The sequence below is a fragment of the Tachysurus vachellii genome, chromosome 13, assembly GCF_030014155.1.
Source record: "Tachysurus vachellii isolate PV-2020 chromosome 13, HZAU_Pvac_v1, whole genome shotgun sequence".
NCBI lineage: Eukaryota > Metazoa > Chordata > Actinopteri > Siluriformes > Bagridae > Tachysurus > Tachysurus vachellii.
The window spans coordinates 21,159,173-21,174,177 of NC_083472.1; the positions used below are offsets into that span (position 1 = coordinate 21,159,173).

A 15,005-nucleotide genomic window follows, 5' to 3' on the forward strand; every position below is an offset into this window, starting at 1 on the left:
AGAGAAGACTTTCTTCCTATGAAAGATGTCAACTTGACACACTTGTCTTTCTTGTCTGTCTGGGTCTGTGTCATTGCTGAACACACCTCTGTGCATTTCATCGGACGTGTGCATGTCTTTCAAATACAAATAAAATCGACACTTACTGGGACGCTAAACAAAAAACGGCTGGATTTGGATGATATGGAAGCGTCATCATTTCAAAATCTGAGTGGGATATAAACAACAGTGAAATTTTAAACTCACTTCGCTAGGAGATGAACCAAAGACATGAAGAATGAAATGATGTTGAGCCACGATACTTCAGGATTTGGTGGAATTTTACTTTTGGCTTTAGACAAATATTGAATGTTGTGTGTTTGTGAGTATGCGTGTACTAATGTTATAATGACTTTGTGTCGCATGTGTGACATGTAATCTTATCTTTTACTTTCACTGTGTGTAAATGGCGGACGTAAACTCTGTATCCGACACTCAGGGCTTGTTGCAGTCGATGCTTCAAAAGCTGAGGCTCCAACCAAGACCTGAGAACATCAGTATGCACGCAGGAGATAAAAAACAGTTTGGTACAACGGTGATCGAGCAAAATGGAGGTGCTGCTCAGAGCCCACCTCAAACTCCACCAATGTACAATTTCGATTTTAATATGGACAGCAAATCTATTGTGACCAATCTGGCTGGCACACCGGGTTCGACTGGTGTATCCACATCTCTTTTCCAAGAATTTTCCCAAGGAATTGATGTTCGAAATTCACAAATGTCATCCACACCAAAACAGAGAACACTAAATTGGAATTTTATGAGCAACCACACTGTATCAGGAGGGAACATGGGCATCAGTAAACACCCAGATGATGGCATGATTCCAAGGCAAGCCAAGCAGCAAAAATTCTCTCTGACAAAAAACAGTGCATCTTCTCTACAAAGTATAGAAAGGATGTTGCCCTCAACTCTTACATCAAGCCAGGTGGAATCAAACATCCAGGACCAGGGAGCTGGACAGAAAAGATGGACTCAGAAGGTGAAGGAAAAATGGAAGGAGAGACACAAAAGCATACCCAGAAGAGAACAAAATAACAGAGAGAAACAAGAACAGAACAACATATCAAATGTAAGTTTTTTGTATTTATATAATTGCATTCATTTAGTCTTAAACTTAGTAATTTATCTCAGTCAGTTAAATAATTCGCCTTTCTTTCTGTACTCTATGTAGAGCATCATGTCTCCAATTCCTGCCCAAACTGTGCCCTATGAAAACACAACTACAAAATTCAACCAGGACGTGAGTGTCCAGGACCAGCCAATCAACAACGGTTCAGTCGAAGACAATCCCAGTCAACTTGATCACATGAGGTACATGAAATATGAGCTATGTAGTTATCAGAGCACATCTTTCATTTTTGAGAATGTTGTCCTGCTCACCTGCTGAACTCAGACGCCCTCAGAGAAGGAGAAAATGAAATTGTAACTAGTGTTAAGGAATTCCAACTAAAGCAGTAACTAAGGAGATATCATGGTGTTTATAATGTGCCATGTCAAGACAGTTGTATTTCAACCTGGCTGCTGCAGGAAAGCTGAATATTGTGTCTATATCAGCACACCTTAAAGGGATTTAACAACAAAACTTGTTTTATAAGAATCTGGACAAGATTTAAGAAGCTTAATTAAAATCTGATTATTTTACTCAACTACCAAACAAAGAAAATTAACAGTAACATAATATCTTTACAAGGTTAGCACCATTTCCTTTTTCTAAACTTAAACTTAATTATAATCACTCTAATTTGTATTGTTTTTATTTTTTCCCAGTGAGAGATTATTTTCACCAGGTTCTTTTAACCTAATGGAAGAGATTTTTACTGGTCAGGAGTGGGCCAGGTTCCTTCCATCCAGCACCATCAGCCAATCCGACTCCAGTTCCATCACACAAGACCAAGAAATGGGATTAACAAGCAGTATTAGCCAATCACATCAAAATAAGCAATCCATGCTCAGCCAATGGGATTACAGAGGGTCCACAGACTCTAATGGGGGAATAACAGAATCACAAGTGAACCCTGGAGGTTTTCACACTGAAATGTTTAACCAAAGAAAGACTCCAAGTTTCGGTCAAGTTTCACATAACGGCCAGTACGGGCCGTATGATACAGGACCAAAACATTTAGAGGACATGGATCTGAGCGACAGACCATTTTGGAATAATCATCCAATCAAAGAACAAACACATATTTATCCATATAATCAATCAAACAACACAGAACTTAGTGTAAATCTGCCATTAGCCAGTGAGCAAACTATGGAAATAAACCACAACCAAAGTGGAAGTGTGCATGAGGTTCTCCCAGTATTGGATTTATCATACCTTCAGGTAAGAACAGTAATTGCTAAGAATATTTTTATTTAATGTGAAATGGGTGTGTTGGTAATTGTTAGACAGATTTAAAGAAAAACAAAGATAAATTGTATTTGTAAGGTGCTGGATAAGAGCTGCCAGTGTTCCTTCGTGTAGATTCTCCATGTTTCTCGAAGTGTTTAAGAAAATGAACACCATTATTCCAAAAGATCTTTCCTTAGATAGTGTTTTGATGATGGTATCGCTGTCGAACAAGCCACGCGTGTTCAGGCTCCTGTGAAGACCACCTCATTGATGATTAATGATTGACATTATTTCCATCCTCATAAAACCATTCATTGAGTCTTCATGTTTTTGGATGGGGCTGAGTCGTCCTGGAAGAGACCAATCCCTTTAAGGTTCAAACTGTTTCATTATAGGATATGAAGATGATCAGCCAGAAGAATTTTGTCTTGATTTGCAGTGATTTCCTGTAAGAGGACAAGTAAACTTTTAAAAAAAATAATAATAATAAATACCATTTTCCTTTTAACTTGTCACATGCTTGTATAATTTCTAAAATCAAATTGAAATCATATACAGTAGAACATGTAGTGAAATGCTTTTACGACTATCCTTGATTTAACAATAGCCAATTGGTAGAGAATAAAATAATTAAATAATGGAATAAAAATAAAATATGGCACAAAGTAGATACAATATCAGGAAGAAATAAATATTTCACAATAAACATAAAAAAATGAATAAATATATCAGAAATATATATACATATATATGTACAATTTCAAATATCAGATAGTTTCAGCAGTTTCCACCAAACCAGTTATTTTGCAAATAGATTTAAGGTGACTTGTATAGAATTTACATATTTATTTATTTACATCTGTCTTCATTTATTGAGCTTTGAGAAGAAATGAATATCTGTTTATTATCTGTAATCTCCAACAACTTTATAACTGTAATACACATAGTCTATTATAGTTACATAATAATAAAAGTCCCTTTTGTGTATTAACATGTGGTCTGTCAGAAGAATCTGACTAACGTGCATCACATGGCAGAGCAAAGTATGAATAAACAAATAAAACTTCCAGCATGAAGTATAACAACATTCTCAAACCTGTATCTGTTGGCCCAGACAAAGACAACACAATGTTTTTGTTTAATTCAATGTACACATGAGATCTTATCATATTATTTTTGTAATCTCTTCTCAGTCCAAAGGCAGTTCCTCACTGAAGAAACAAGTAACCCTGAATCGTAAGCGAAGCCACGCCGCTGAGAGAAGAGGTTCAAACGAACGATGGAGATCAGAAACAGGAGACATGAACGAGTGGAGAAATAATTCCTCGTCTTCAGATCCACTACCAAGTCTTTCCCCTGCTTCCTCAACCTCCTCTCTCCAGTACTCTATTTCTCAGGATTCAGAGTCATTGGTGTCTACAGAAACTGTAATCAAAAGGGTAAAGAAGTCTATGAGTCTATGAGTGTTCATCAAAACCTTGACCACTGTGACAGGTGTTTCTACGATTGTGTATTGATCATATGAAATTGTGGGTTAAGTTAGGGTTAAGGGTGTGGTTTAAGGTTACTTCAGTGTTATCAAACTGAACAAAACCCAACCACATGTCCTTCGCACCTGATCACACTGGAACTGGTGGAAGGTCTAGGAGATAAGGAAATACCATGGTGCATTAAGTCTTATAGCAAAATCATAATCAATGCCACAATTATGTGATCTTACCCTGATATGAAGAAGGTTATGTCTGTGTTTTATCCACCTCAACATTGAGACATTTCCAATAACAACACTGCTTCCATAAATGGTATATATACATATTACAGAAAGCTTCACCTTATCAATGATTATATGCTTATCTTTATTATTTTAAAGTTTTGGCCTTAGATCATAAGGCATGTGCTCCATAAATCCCTGTGAGTGATCCGTTACTCTACAAAACAATGACCTAGTAGAATAATCACAGTCATATAAATCTGTTTATCTCCTATTCTCCTTCTGACCAATCAGATGTAATTATTCTGAATATTATTGTTAATGTATAGTATATTATAAGAATGCTGTATATTATTGATGCTCTGAGCAGTCTACACTATTGCTTTTAGGTGCCTAACATTCATCTTTATTTCTCTGAATGATCAGAGGCGGGTGGAGAACACACGTCATGTGCGATTTGCAGAAGAGGTGACCATTGTACCACCTCTTATTTTCTGTGATGATGATGATGGCGATGCTGATGATGAGGATTACACTCATAACGTCAACGAGGGTAACGAGGGCAACGAGGGCAATGAAGGTAACGACGACAGTGGAGAAGAGTTGCCGTCACGGCCGTCTGTTCCCCGATGGATTGAGGCACTCAGGAGTAAGACTAAGAGAAAGACTAAACTTAAAATTCCACGCATGAGGACTAAAAAATATCGTTTCGTGTGACAAAACGATTGACTAGTGACCTGAATAACATTGTCGTTACAACATAACATTGTGTAACGTGATGCATTCTGAAGTGATCGTAACCTCCAGAGTGAGAAGCCTACACTTCATGTTGTTTGTAATTCTATCTCTATCTTCTAGCTAATGAGATTTTTACACCTGGAAAATTCATGCCCTTAACCAGCAAGTTAATCAATTATCAGCAGTGCAAAGCATAAAATCATGCAGCTTCAGATCATCCTCACATCGAACATCAGAATAGGGGAAAAATTTGATCTCGGTGACTGTGACTTGTTCGTGCCTGATTGAGTTTATCAGAAACTGCTGATCTTCTGCGATGTTCATATACAAGAGTCTACACAGAATGTGACAGACTCTTTACAACCATGGTGAGCTGAAAAGCATCCCAGAAAGCAGAAACCTTGAGGTGGATGGTCTACGAATGCAGAAGACGATGCCGGGTTCTGCTCCTGTCTGCCGTGTACAGAAATCTGAGGTTATATTGGAAATTGGCTCACTGTCAAACTGGACCGCTGAAGACTGGACAAATGTCACATCAACAACCATGCTACAGTCAAACTCAATAACGTCACAGTTTTCTCCATTCTGATGGGTGACAAGAACATTCACTGAAGATCTGTATCTGCGTGATTGACTGCATAATTGCATGGAGCATGAATGTGCAGGTGTATAGGTGTTCATACTCTAGTCCACACCCACACGAGTCATAGAAATTGAATGGATTCAACAGCATACGATTCACCATTTGTTTATAACAGTAATAACAGTAATTATATTAAAATAACCGAATACAAACACATAGAATAAAACATGGAATAACAACTCCAGAGCATTAGAGATAAAGGTTTATTAACGTGTGTATATTTAAAGGGTGTAGTTGATTTAAACAGCAATTATGCAACATGAATAACTGGAACAATACGTAATGCCAAAGAAAACAATTTTGCTACTGATTACTATGAAAATCACACGTTTATAACTCATATAACCTTCCATTTTTTTTTTTGTAGTTAGACGACTTTAAAATGTATTATTCAGGGTTTTTATTTTTTACACGATTATTGTGTTTACAGTGTGTTCGATATGTATTTGGTAAATGTGGTTAGTTATATTTTTTTTGTATTACTTAGTCTATATTTGTCAATAAACCCTAAAAGCCTGAGAGTTTAAATATGAAATAACATGAATGGATGTTTAAATATACAAATACCACAGTGCAGTACAACATGCAGTAATTGTGGGTTGTGATATGTTAGTGAGAATGGTATAAAGAAATAAACGTCCTGCTATAATACACTGAGATGAATGATCCTACTATATGTAATAGTAGCAGAAGGCTCATGTGCATAGTTAAAGAAGCAGTGAGGGTGATATTGGTTTGAGTCACATTGGACATTTTGATTGTGATGTTATAAAAGGAGAAGTGAAAAGAGACGTTTCTTTTTTTTTTTTTTTTTTTTTTACTATACCGCTGAATAGTTTGCCTTTAGAAAGCACTAGGAATGTAAAAGTACAAGAGGACTGAGAACATATTGTCTAAGTCTTCCGTCTTGAATTCTGAGACTTTGTTCCTGACTCTTTAAAATGTTTAACCTTAAGAATTCCACCGATAATTCTTACTCATTACTTATTTTTATGAAGATACTCATATTTATGTTGAGATACTGGACATTGGAAATTGGTGATGGCTGTAAACCTGATGTCCCCTTGAGTAACATGTGTCAAGGTTCAGAATACTGAATCTCCTTCTCTTCGTTCCAGCCGAGGCGCCCGTCGCTCACACATGATGTCCAATGGAATAAGCCCCTGAATCATCTGAGCTCTTCTCTTCCCGTTTAATTGTCACCTGGCTGGTCTGATATAAGTCGAGACTTGGAGATCGACTGACAGAATCTGAGACCTGAATCCGAGAGAGAGAGAGAGAGAGAGAGAGAGAGAGAGAGAGAGAGAGAGCGCAGTATCAGTCATGTGTTTTAGCATGAAATATATAATTTATTACCAATCAGCCAATTATGTGATAAGAAAGGTCAGAGGAGAACAGGTTTAAGCTGACAAGAAGGCTATGGAAACTTGACTCGTATGTCAAATCACTACTCTATTGTGAACTGTTTTCTGCAAAAATATGGGCTGCACTTTTGTATTTAATAGGCAAGCATGAAGTAATTATTATGCGTCATTCCTTTAACCAGTGTCTCTAGATGGCATGTCTCTGTATAACTACATAACTTTCCTATTAGTTTGACTGCATTTACGGAGTAATTTAATGTATAATTTTAACGGATGCTTGCAAAATGCAGGAATACAAACACACAGATAGAAATAAAACTTTGGCTTTGCCTGAAATGGAATCAATTGGACAAGAAATGTTGTATCCAGTTTCTGTAGTTTGCTTTGTATTTGTACTTAAGCTATAAGGTTCTTGTTGCTAGCAGGAAATCTCTTGAGACTAGCAATATCTCTATAACAAAAGAGTCCTGGCTAAAATGTCCTCATCATAAGTCTGTATTTTAAAATAGGTCTGTATTTTTAAATAGGTTTTCACTTTGCATATTTGGAATTTCGACTTCTAAGGTCTTTCGACACCTCCTACTGATTCTTATATTAGCGAGGAGTAGAAAAATGCAAAAAGAGAAGAAAAAGTGATTTTGCCTCAAAATGGTTGCTGCAGGTTTCTTTAGTTTAGCTCTGTGTCTAAAGAACAGTCAGTCTAACGTGAGTAATGATTTAGATTAGAAGCTTCCACAATGCTAAACTGCTAGCTGTGTAGCTTCTGCTCAAAATTAAACAAGCAAACGTATTCACACAGACACCTAACGTGCGTTGACTGGGATAATGAAAAAGGTGTGTGCATTTAGGAATAAAAAGACGTCACCTCTTCAAACTTCTTCGCCTTGTATTGTTTAGCCCCTTTCAGGAAGTTTAACAGGATGATGTCACAGAGGACCGTTGCCTGTAGTCAGTGAAAATTATAATTAGTGCGGTATAGTGGACGTGTGTGTGTTTGTGTGTGTGAGTGTTTATGATGCCGAGCTTACCAGGCCGACTGAGGTGCAAGCTGCAACAACATTAATAACTGTTGGGATTAAGTGAAATTTTCCAGCCTGTAAAAAAAAACAATCAATTATAACATACTGTACACACATTATTTCATTATCATACCTACATCTACACACACACACACATTATACTCACGTTGCCAGATACAAGTATGTCAAAGCGAATAGCAAAAGCTTTATGAAGTGTGCGATATTCTTTGCCATCTACTGTCTTAAAGTATTTTGCAAACCTGAAATAAAGAAAGAAAGGATATTGGACATTATTGTGTGTGTGGTGTATTTGTCTACTTTACTGTAGTGTGTAGTTGTTCTGCTACCTGAAGTTGTATCCCTTTGTGATAGAACTGTCTTTAAATGCATTGTCCAGACGTGTGAATGTGTATTTGGGTTTACAGTTGTCCACATGTTGGTCTAGATTGCATATCCAGGCGATATTAATTCCAATCTCTCCTCCCTAATACACACACACACACACACACACACACACACACACACACACATATAACATGAATCTTGACAAACAAACAAAACAAATGTATACATTTTCACCCTCATTCCAGATTACGTTTGTTATAGAGTTCTAATAACTACCAAATTATTGAAATCTGTCTCATGTAGAAAAATATTTTCCATTAACACATCCCCAGTGAGACCCCAGTTTATGTGGTCCAGGAGATTGGAATAATATCAAACAGGACTAACAGGATTTCCAGCTGTTCAAGATGACTGTGAACATAAAAACAATGAGTACAGCTACATGGGGCAGTTTTGTTCATGTTTATATATAACAGTCATAACCTAAATAAGATTCTGGTTCCTCACTGGGGAGTGTGGGCATGGAGACTGGAATCCTACAAGATCCCAGTAAGTGATCAGATATGAAGCAGTGTAACAATCAATAAAACTCAATTTTCTAATATCAAGCAAGCTAGAAAATACTACAATACAGAATAAACTGGATTTTCAGTGGTCCTTCATTAAAAGGGCAGGGAAAGAAAGAGTAAAACAAAAGTAATCAGTGTATCAGTAACACAAAAAATGAGGGCATGTACAGGACTGAGATTTTAAAAATGCGGTCCTGTGCAGTTCCTCTAACAGGCAGAAAACATTTCATTCAAAAAACAAAAAGAGGTTTTGGCTGACTTTCATAATTTGTTCGCAAAATTATTTCTAGTTCTACTGCAAAACAAAACATGCAAACATCAGACACCAAAGACACCTCAGGTGAGCCTTTGTTTTTGGTGTAAATGGGATGCATTTGATTCATAAGCATAGTCATCAGATTATTTCCTGACCAGACAGTACACCTCCTCACCAGCAGGGGTCTCCATTGCCTGAATTTTAGTTCAGTACTTCCAGGTTACATCCTGTATACAGAGTATACAAGGCCACCATGGGCATGGGCATGGCCTCAGTGTGAAGTCTTGACAGTCATTAAGTTAAAGGCCCTATATGATGTTTTGATTGCTATTACTGTGCGATATCTATCTATATATATATATATATATATATATATATATATATATATGTATACTATGGCATGCCGTTTAGGAAATTATTCATGAGAGAATTGAGTGAAAACTCGGAATATATTGAATGAATCCTGAATATATTGAATGAAAACTCGGAATATATTGAATGGATTCTCCAAAACTCGGAATATATTGAATGAAAACTCGGAATATATTGAATGAAAACTCGGAATATATTGAATGGATTCTGAATATATTGAATGAAAACTCGGAATATATTGAATGAAAACTCGGAATATATTGAATGGATTCTGAATATATTGAATGAAAACTCGGAATATATTGAATGAATCCTGACGTCATCAAGACGCACCCGATATTTTGTACTTTAGGCAGAATGACTGAGTGAGCGATAAACTTATTCGCTGCTAGGTAGGTGGGTTAATATGGGTTTGTAATAGCAGATTTGGTTGTAAATTGTAAATAATTTTATTGTTATAAATTTTCAAATCACACTAGGTCATCTCACTGTATCCAAAAGACAGATATTTGCAGGTTTAAAGAAATTTAACAAAGTCACCAGTCTTGCGTGACTTTTCCAATACTTCAGGCATATTGTGTCTTACAACTGTCAATTCAGCAGCAATATGTGTCTTTTGGATACAGTGAGATGGCCTAGTGTAATTTGAAAGTTTATAACAATAAAATTATTTACAACCAAATCTGCTATTACAAACCCATATTAACCCACCTACCTAGCATCAGACAATAGGCAGACAGTAGTGTAGTGGACACCAAAAGAGATCCAAATTAGTGATCTTGATCCGTGTCTGTTAGATATGTAAATAGGGGAACTTAAGTAAAGTTGGCTGCATATTCACAGATTCGTTTCCTGAGTCAATAACTCCTGAACTAAAGGGTGTTACTACACAAATAACACCTCTTTTTTTATCGTAGTAATGTAGAGACGCAGCTACAACCCAATTTTCCTCAATATCAGCTTTCCTCCGCGTTGGAAAAAATACATAAGTCTCTATAGTGCAGACGACTGAGAGACAGATTCCAAGGGACCGTCTGCAAAGCCCGAAAACCCGGTTTTGCACTTTGCAGACGGTCCCTTGGAATCTGTCTCTTAGGTGTTCGCACATAGAGACTTATGTATTTTTTCCAACGCGGAGGAAAGCTGATATTGAGGAAAATTGGGTTGTAGCTGCCTCTCTACATTACTACCATAAAAAAAAAGGTGTTATTTGTGTAATTAGAGCGTTTAGCTCAGGAGTTATTGACTTGGGAAACTCGAATCTGTGAATATGCAGCCAACTTTACTCAAGTGATATCGGGTGCGCCTTGATGACGTCAGAATCCATTCAATATATTCAGACTTTCCATTCAATATATTCAGACTTTCCATTCAATATATTCCGAGTTTTCATTCAATATATTCCGAGTTTTCATTCAATATATTCCGAGTTTCCATTCAATATATTCCGAGTTTTCATTCAATATATTCAGAATCCATTCAATATATTCCGAGTTTTCATTCAATATATTCCGAATTTTCATTCAATATATTCCGAGTTTTGGAGAATCCATTCAATATATTCCGAGTTTTCATTCAATTCTCTCATGAATAATTTCCTAAACGGCATGCCATAGTATACATATATATATATATATAAACAAAAGAAAAAGGTTCCTCAAACAAGCTACAGGACTCACATTTGTCGAGATGTGTTGGAAATCCACATTGGCGTATTTTAGCACGTCTGCCACTCGGAAGATGGGACAGTCTGTGTTATTTTCAGGGTCAAAGACACATTTCAGTTTATTTTTTTTTCCTAAATTCCCCCTGAAACAGATAGATAGAGAGAGAGGGAGAGAGAGAGAATTATGTTTTGGAAGCAAATCGTAGCCTTGCTCTAGTAAAAGTGTTGGTGTTTCACCTTGTGACATTGAATCGAGGGAAGTGAATGCTGTTCTTTACAAAGATTGTGAAGTTCTCAACCTCCTGCATTGTTTCACTGTGAAAGGTCAAGGGCAGAAAAAAATAAGTTTACAGAGTTTATTGTTATATGTGGATGTGTAAATGTTTTAATCAAATGTCTTCACAAGACTAGAAATATTCGACAGTTTGGAACTTGTGATGACATTTAGTTGGTCCTCCACAAGGAAAACGTCTTATTAAAAATAAATCCTCCAATTTTAATTTCAAATATTAAAAATGTCTGCTTTATAGGATTAGGATTAAGTGTAACAAAAAAGTAATAATTAGCAACATTAAAAATTGTCATTGGAAGGTTCTTGTAAGGATAGTAAGACAAACGTGTATGTGTGTGTGTACTTGGTTTTTAAGTCATCCTCTGCTGGACACCAGCCTAAAATCTCACACCGTTTTGCCTCAGTGACACACTTCCCCGTTATCTTCCCTACAAGGTGAAAGCAGGGAGAATAAAAAAAACTTCAAGGTGTTACACATGACAAAAATAGAAGGAAGGAAGGAAGGAAGGAAGGAGACACACACCACTTGGCAAGTTTGAGGAAATGTGTTGTTTACAGTCATTATCAGTGTTGCAACTAAAAGTCCTGTCAGTCTGAAAAAAAAAGGAAGAGAAGAGAAAAAAAGGTATGAGGACATGGATAGAGCTACGTAGGCCTGTATGCATTCAACAGGATCTTTAAATACCGACCTCTGGACACGTACTCTGCATCTGATTGGGTGTCATGACCATCCTGGTGATGATGCAGAACATAGAGGCACCCTGGGAAATGTCACATAGTTTTGTTTTTTCATTCTGAAAGACTTTTATTTTATCATGGAACATATTTTGTTGTCAATATGTGTTGCTAACCTGTTTGGGCATCACATAATCTGCAACATCCATCAGAGTGTTGTTGTAGAAGCCAAAGCCCTTTACTTTAGTCATGACTGAAGACTCGATCCCGGTGTCACGGACCTGATATGCCTTTTCATGGATAAACACCCAGCTTTAAACCCCACACACACACACACACACACATACACCAGAAAGCAAAAATGTTTATTCTTCTGGTTATTTGATTTCTGATTATGCATCTCTTGTTTTTTTCTCTCAAATTGAAGAAAAAGCCAGCTGCCTAATTGAATTAGAGAAACAAAGTCATTATGTTCTTCAGAGACTGAAAGCATTTATCTCGCACTAAGCAGCATAATTTGTGACTGGATTTTTCAGCATTTAGTAACTAGAAATGTAGTTAAAGGATGTTTATTTCTGCTACAGTAATTTCCATAATATAATATAATATCTGGGACACAAAAATCCCTAATATACAGTGTGAGAAGAAGGATACACATCTCTGTCTTCTCCTTATCTGCTTTTCCTCCACCTAAATCATAACAATTAAAGCAGGCCATGAATATTTATGATTTCTGTTTGCTTTTGAATTGATTACAGAAGGCTTCTCAAATGGCTTGCCACCGGGGATAACTATGAACCTATAAACAATGTATGAATAAATATTAAATGAATAATATCCTCAGAACAGAATTATTTCATCAGCATTATTTAAATGTGAAATTAAATAATAAAAAAGAAATAATTAGAGCATAACTAATAATTTATAAATTGTAATCATTTGTTTCTCTCTTTCTAGGATTAGGGTTAACTTGCACTCCCTTGTTAGGATTAGAGTTCTCTCTCTCTCTCTCTCTCTCTCTCTCTCTCTCTCTAGGGTTAGGGTTAACACACTCTCTCTCTTTTTCTCTCTCTCTCTAGGGTTAGGGTTAACATACTCTCTCTCTTTCTCTCTGTCTCTCTAGGGTTAGGGTTAACACACTCTCTTTCTCTCTCTCTCTAGGGTTAGGGTTATCATACTCTCTTTCTCGCTCTCTCTCTCTCTCTCTCTCTCTCTCTAGGGTTAGGGTTAACACACTCTCTCTCTTTTTCTCTCTCTCTCTAGGGTTAGGGTTAACATACTCTCTCTCTTTCTCTCTGTCTCTCTAGGGTTAGGGTTAACACACTCTCTTTCTCTCTCTCTCTAGGGTTAGGGTTATCATACTCTCTCGCTCTCTCTCTCTCTCTCTCTCTCTCTCTCTCTAGGGTTAGGGTTAACACACTCTCTTTCTCTCTCTCTCTCTAGGGTTAGGGTTATCACACTCTTTCTCACTCGCTCTCTCTCTCTAGGGTTAGGGTTAACACACTCTCTTTTTCTCTCTCTCTAGGGTTAGGGTTATCACACTTTCTCTCTCTCACTCTCTCTAGGGTTAGGGTTAACACACACTCTCTCTCTCTCTCTCTCTAGGGTTAGGGTTAACGCTCTCTCTCTCTCGGGTTAGGGTTAATTCTCTCACTCTCTCTCTCGGGTTAGGGCTACCTCTCTCTCTTTCTCTCTCTAGGGTTAGGGTTAACTCTCTCTCTCTCATTCTCTTGGGTTAGGGCTATCTCTCTCTTTCTTGTTCTCTCTAGGGTTCGGGTTAACTCTCTCTCTCTCTCTCTCTCTCTCTCTCTCTCTCTAGGGTTAGGGTTAACTCTCTTTCTCTCTCTCTCGCTTTCTCTCTCTAGGGTTAGGGTTAACTCTCTCTCTTCCATGTGTTGTGAATGTTCCCACATGAACAAGATTCATAGTATCCCAAAAACACACTGGTACACATTGAAAATGGGTACCTATGAACTGCTGCTGTATTCATAAAGCCTGTCTATTTCATCTCTCACCTCAGACTTGTTCATTAAGCATCTACATCCTTTGTGACACGCTATATTGTAAAAAGCACTATATGTTTAAAAAAATGTGTAATTACATTTAGTACTATACATATTGTTTAAAGTATGCCCTTATATGTAGATACTTTTTTGTCTTCTGATTTCAAACTTAATAAATAAACCTATTCTCAGGTGCAACAAATGCAACAGATTTTATCACATTATTTTTATCCATGACACAATAACACATAAATTAACACTTACTCTCTCTCTCTCTCTGACACACACACAATTTCAACCACATGTACAGTACAAACATGTAAACATTCCTAAGCTCTTACCCAACAAAGTAAATGATAATGAGGAGCTGAGCTATACGGTTGATAATTCCCACCAACCAGCTCTTGACCACCACCGACTTGGTCGTCTCATAGGTGAAGAAACCGGCAACCCATCCGAACATGATGAGGTCAGTTGTCAGATTTGTGTGCTAACAAGTGTAAGCTCCTGTTCGCGTCCGGATGTGTAGAGAAGAAGGCCGCAACACGTGAACTCCAGCTAAGCTTCTCTTGTTCCCTCAGAAGTTTAGTGCCTTCTCCTTCCAGCACTAAATGCAGAGATGAAAAAAAGAAAGACAGCTAAATGACCATTAACGCTATTCTCTCTCCTCCCTCTTCCAACTCTTCCTCTCTTGTGTCTCTGGGGTCTGCTACGTTTCCTTAATGATCCGTTCATCTGCTAACCTCTTAGGCTCTTCTAAACAAAGTGTGAGTGAGAGCATCACCACATTGAGCACATCAGCTGCCAAACTCATGCATTAATCTCACTGCTATATACAAAAGCATGCTGTTACTTAACACACCTAATAAATGAGGTAATTAACACCAAAAATATTGAAATCACCTAAAATAAAAATATTTAAAAGAAATCTTTGTCATCACAGGCACATGCAGATCGCATGCATACAGTGGGATG

The 15,005-nt window shown here is 37.1% G+C and overlaps 2 protein-coding genes across 2 annotated transcripts; one reads left to right on the forward strand and one right to left on the reverse strand.

Annotated features, from left to right (window-relative positions):
• Positions 1 to 100: 100 nt before the first annotated feature.
• On the forward strand, positions 101 to 6,256 carry zgc:113229 (uncharacterized protein LOC550612 homolog). Its single transcript, XM_060884695.1, has 5 exons — positions 101 to 1,111; positions 1,214 to 1,353; positions 1,810 to 2,368; positions 3,571 to 3,816; positions 4,515 to 6,256. Exons 1-5 carry the CDS (start codon positions 446 to 448, stop codon positions 4,803 to 4,805), a joined length of 1,902 nt encoding a protein of 633 aa, XP_060740678.1. The 5' UTR covers positions 101 to 445; the 3' UTR covers positions 4,806 to 6,256.
• p2rx3a (purinergic receptor P2X, ligand-gated ion channel, 3a) lies at positions 6,251 to 14,505 on the reverse strand. The gene is made up of 12 exons (XM_060884696.1): positions 14,372 to 14,505; positions 12,204 to 12,339; positions 12,042 to 12,113; positions 11,876 to 11,945; positions 11,696 to 11,780; positions 11,298 to 11,375; positions 11,074 to 11,203; positions 8,200 to 8,336; positions 8,019 to 8,112; positions 7,862 to 7,927; positions 7,699 to 7,776; positions 6,251 to 6,726 (listed from the first exon to the last, which is right to left on the reverse strand). The coding sequence occupies exons 1-12, from the start codon at positions 14,491 to 14,493 to the stop codon at positions 6,604 to 6,606; spliced, it is 1,191 nt and encodes a 396-aa protein (XP_060740679.1). The 5' UTR covers positions 14,494 to 14,505; the 3' UTR covers positions 6,251 to 6,603.
• Positions 14,506 to 15,005: the final 500 nt, after the last annotated feature.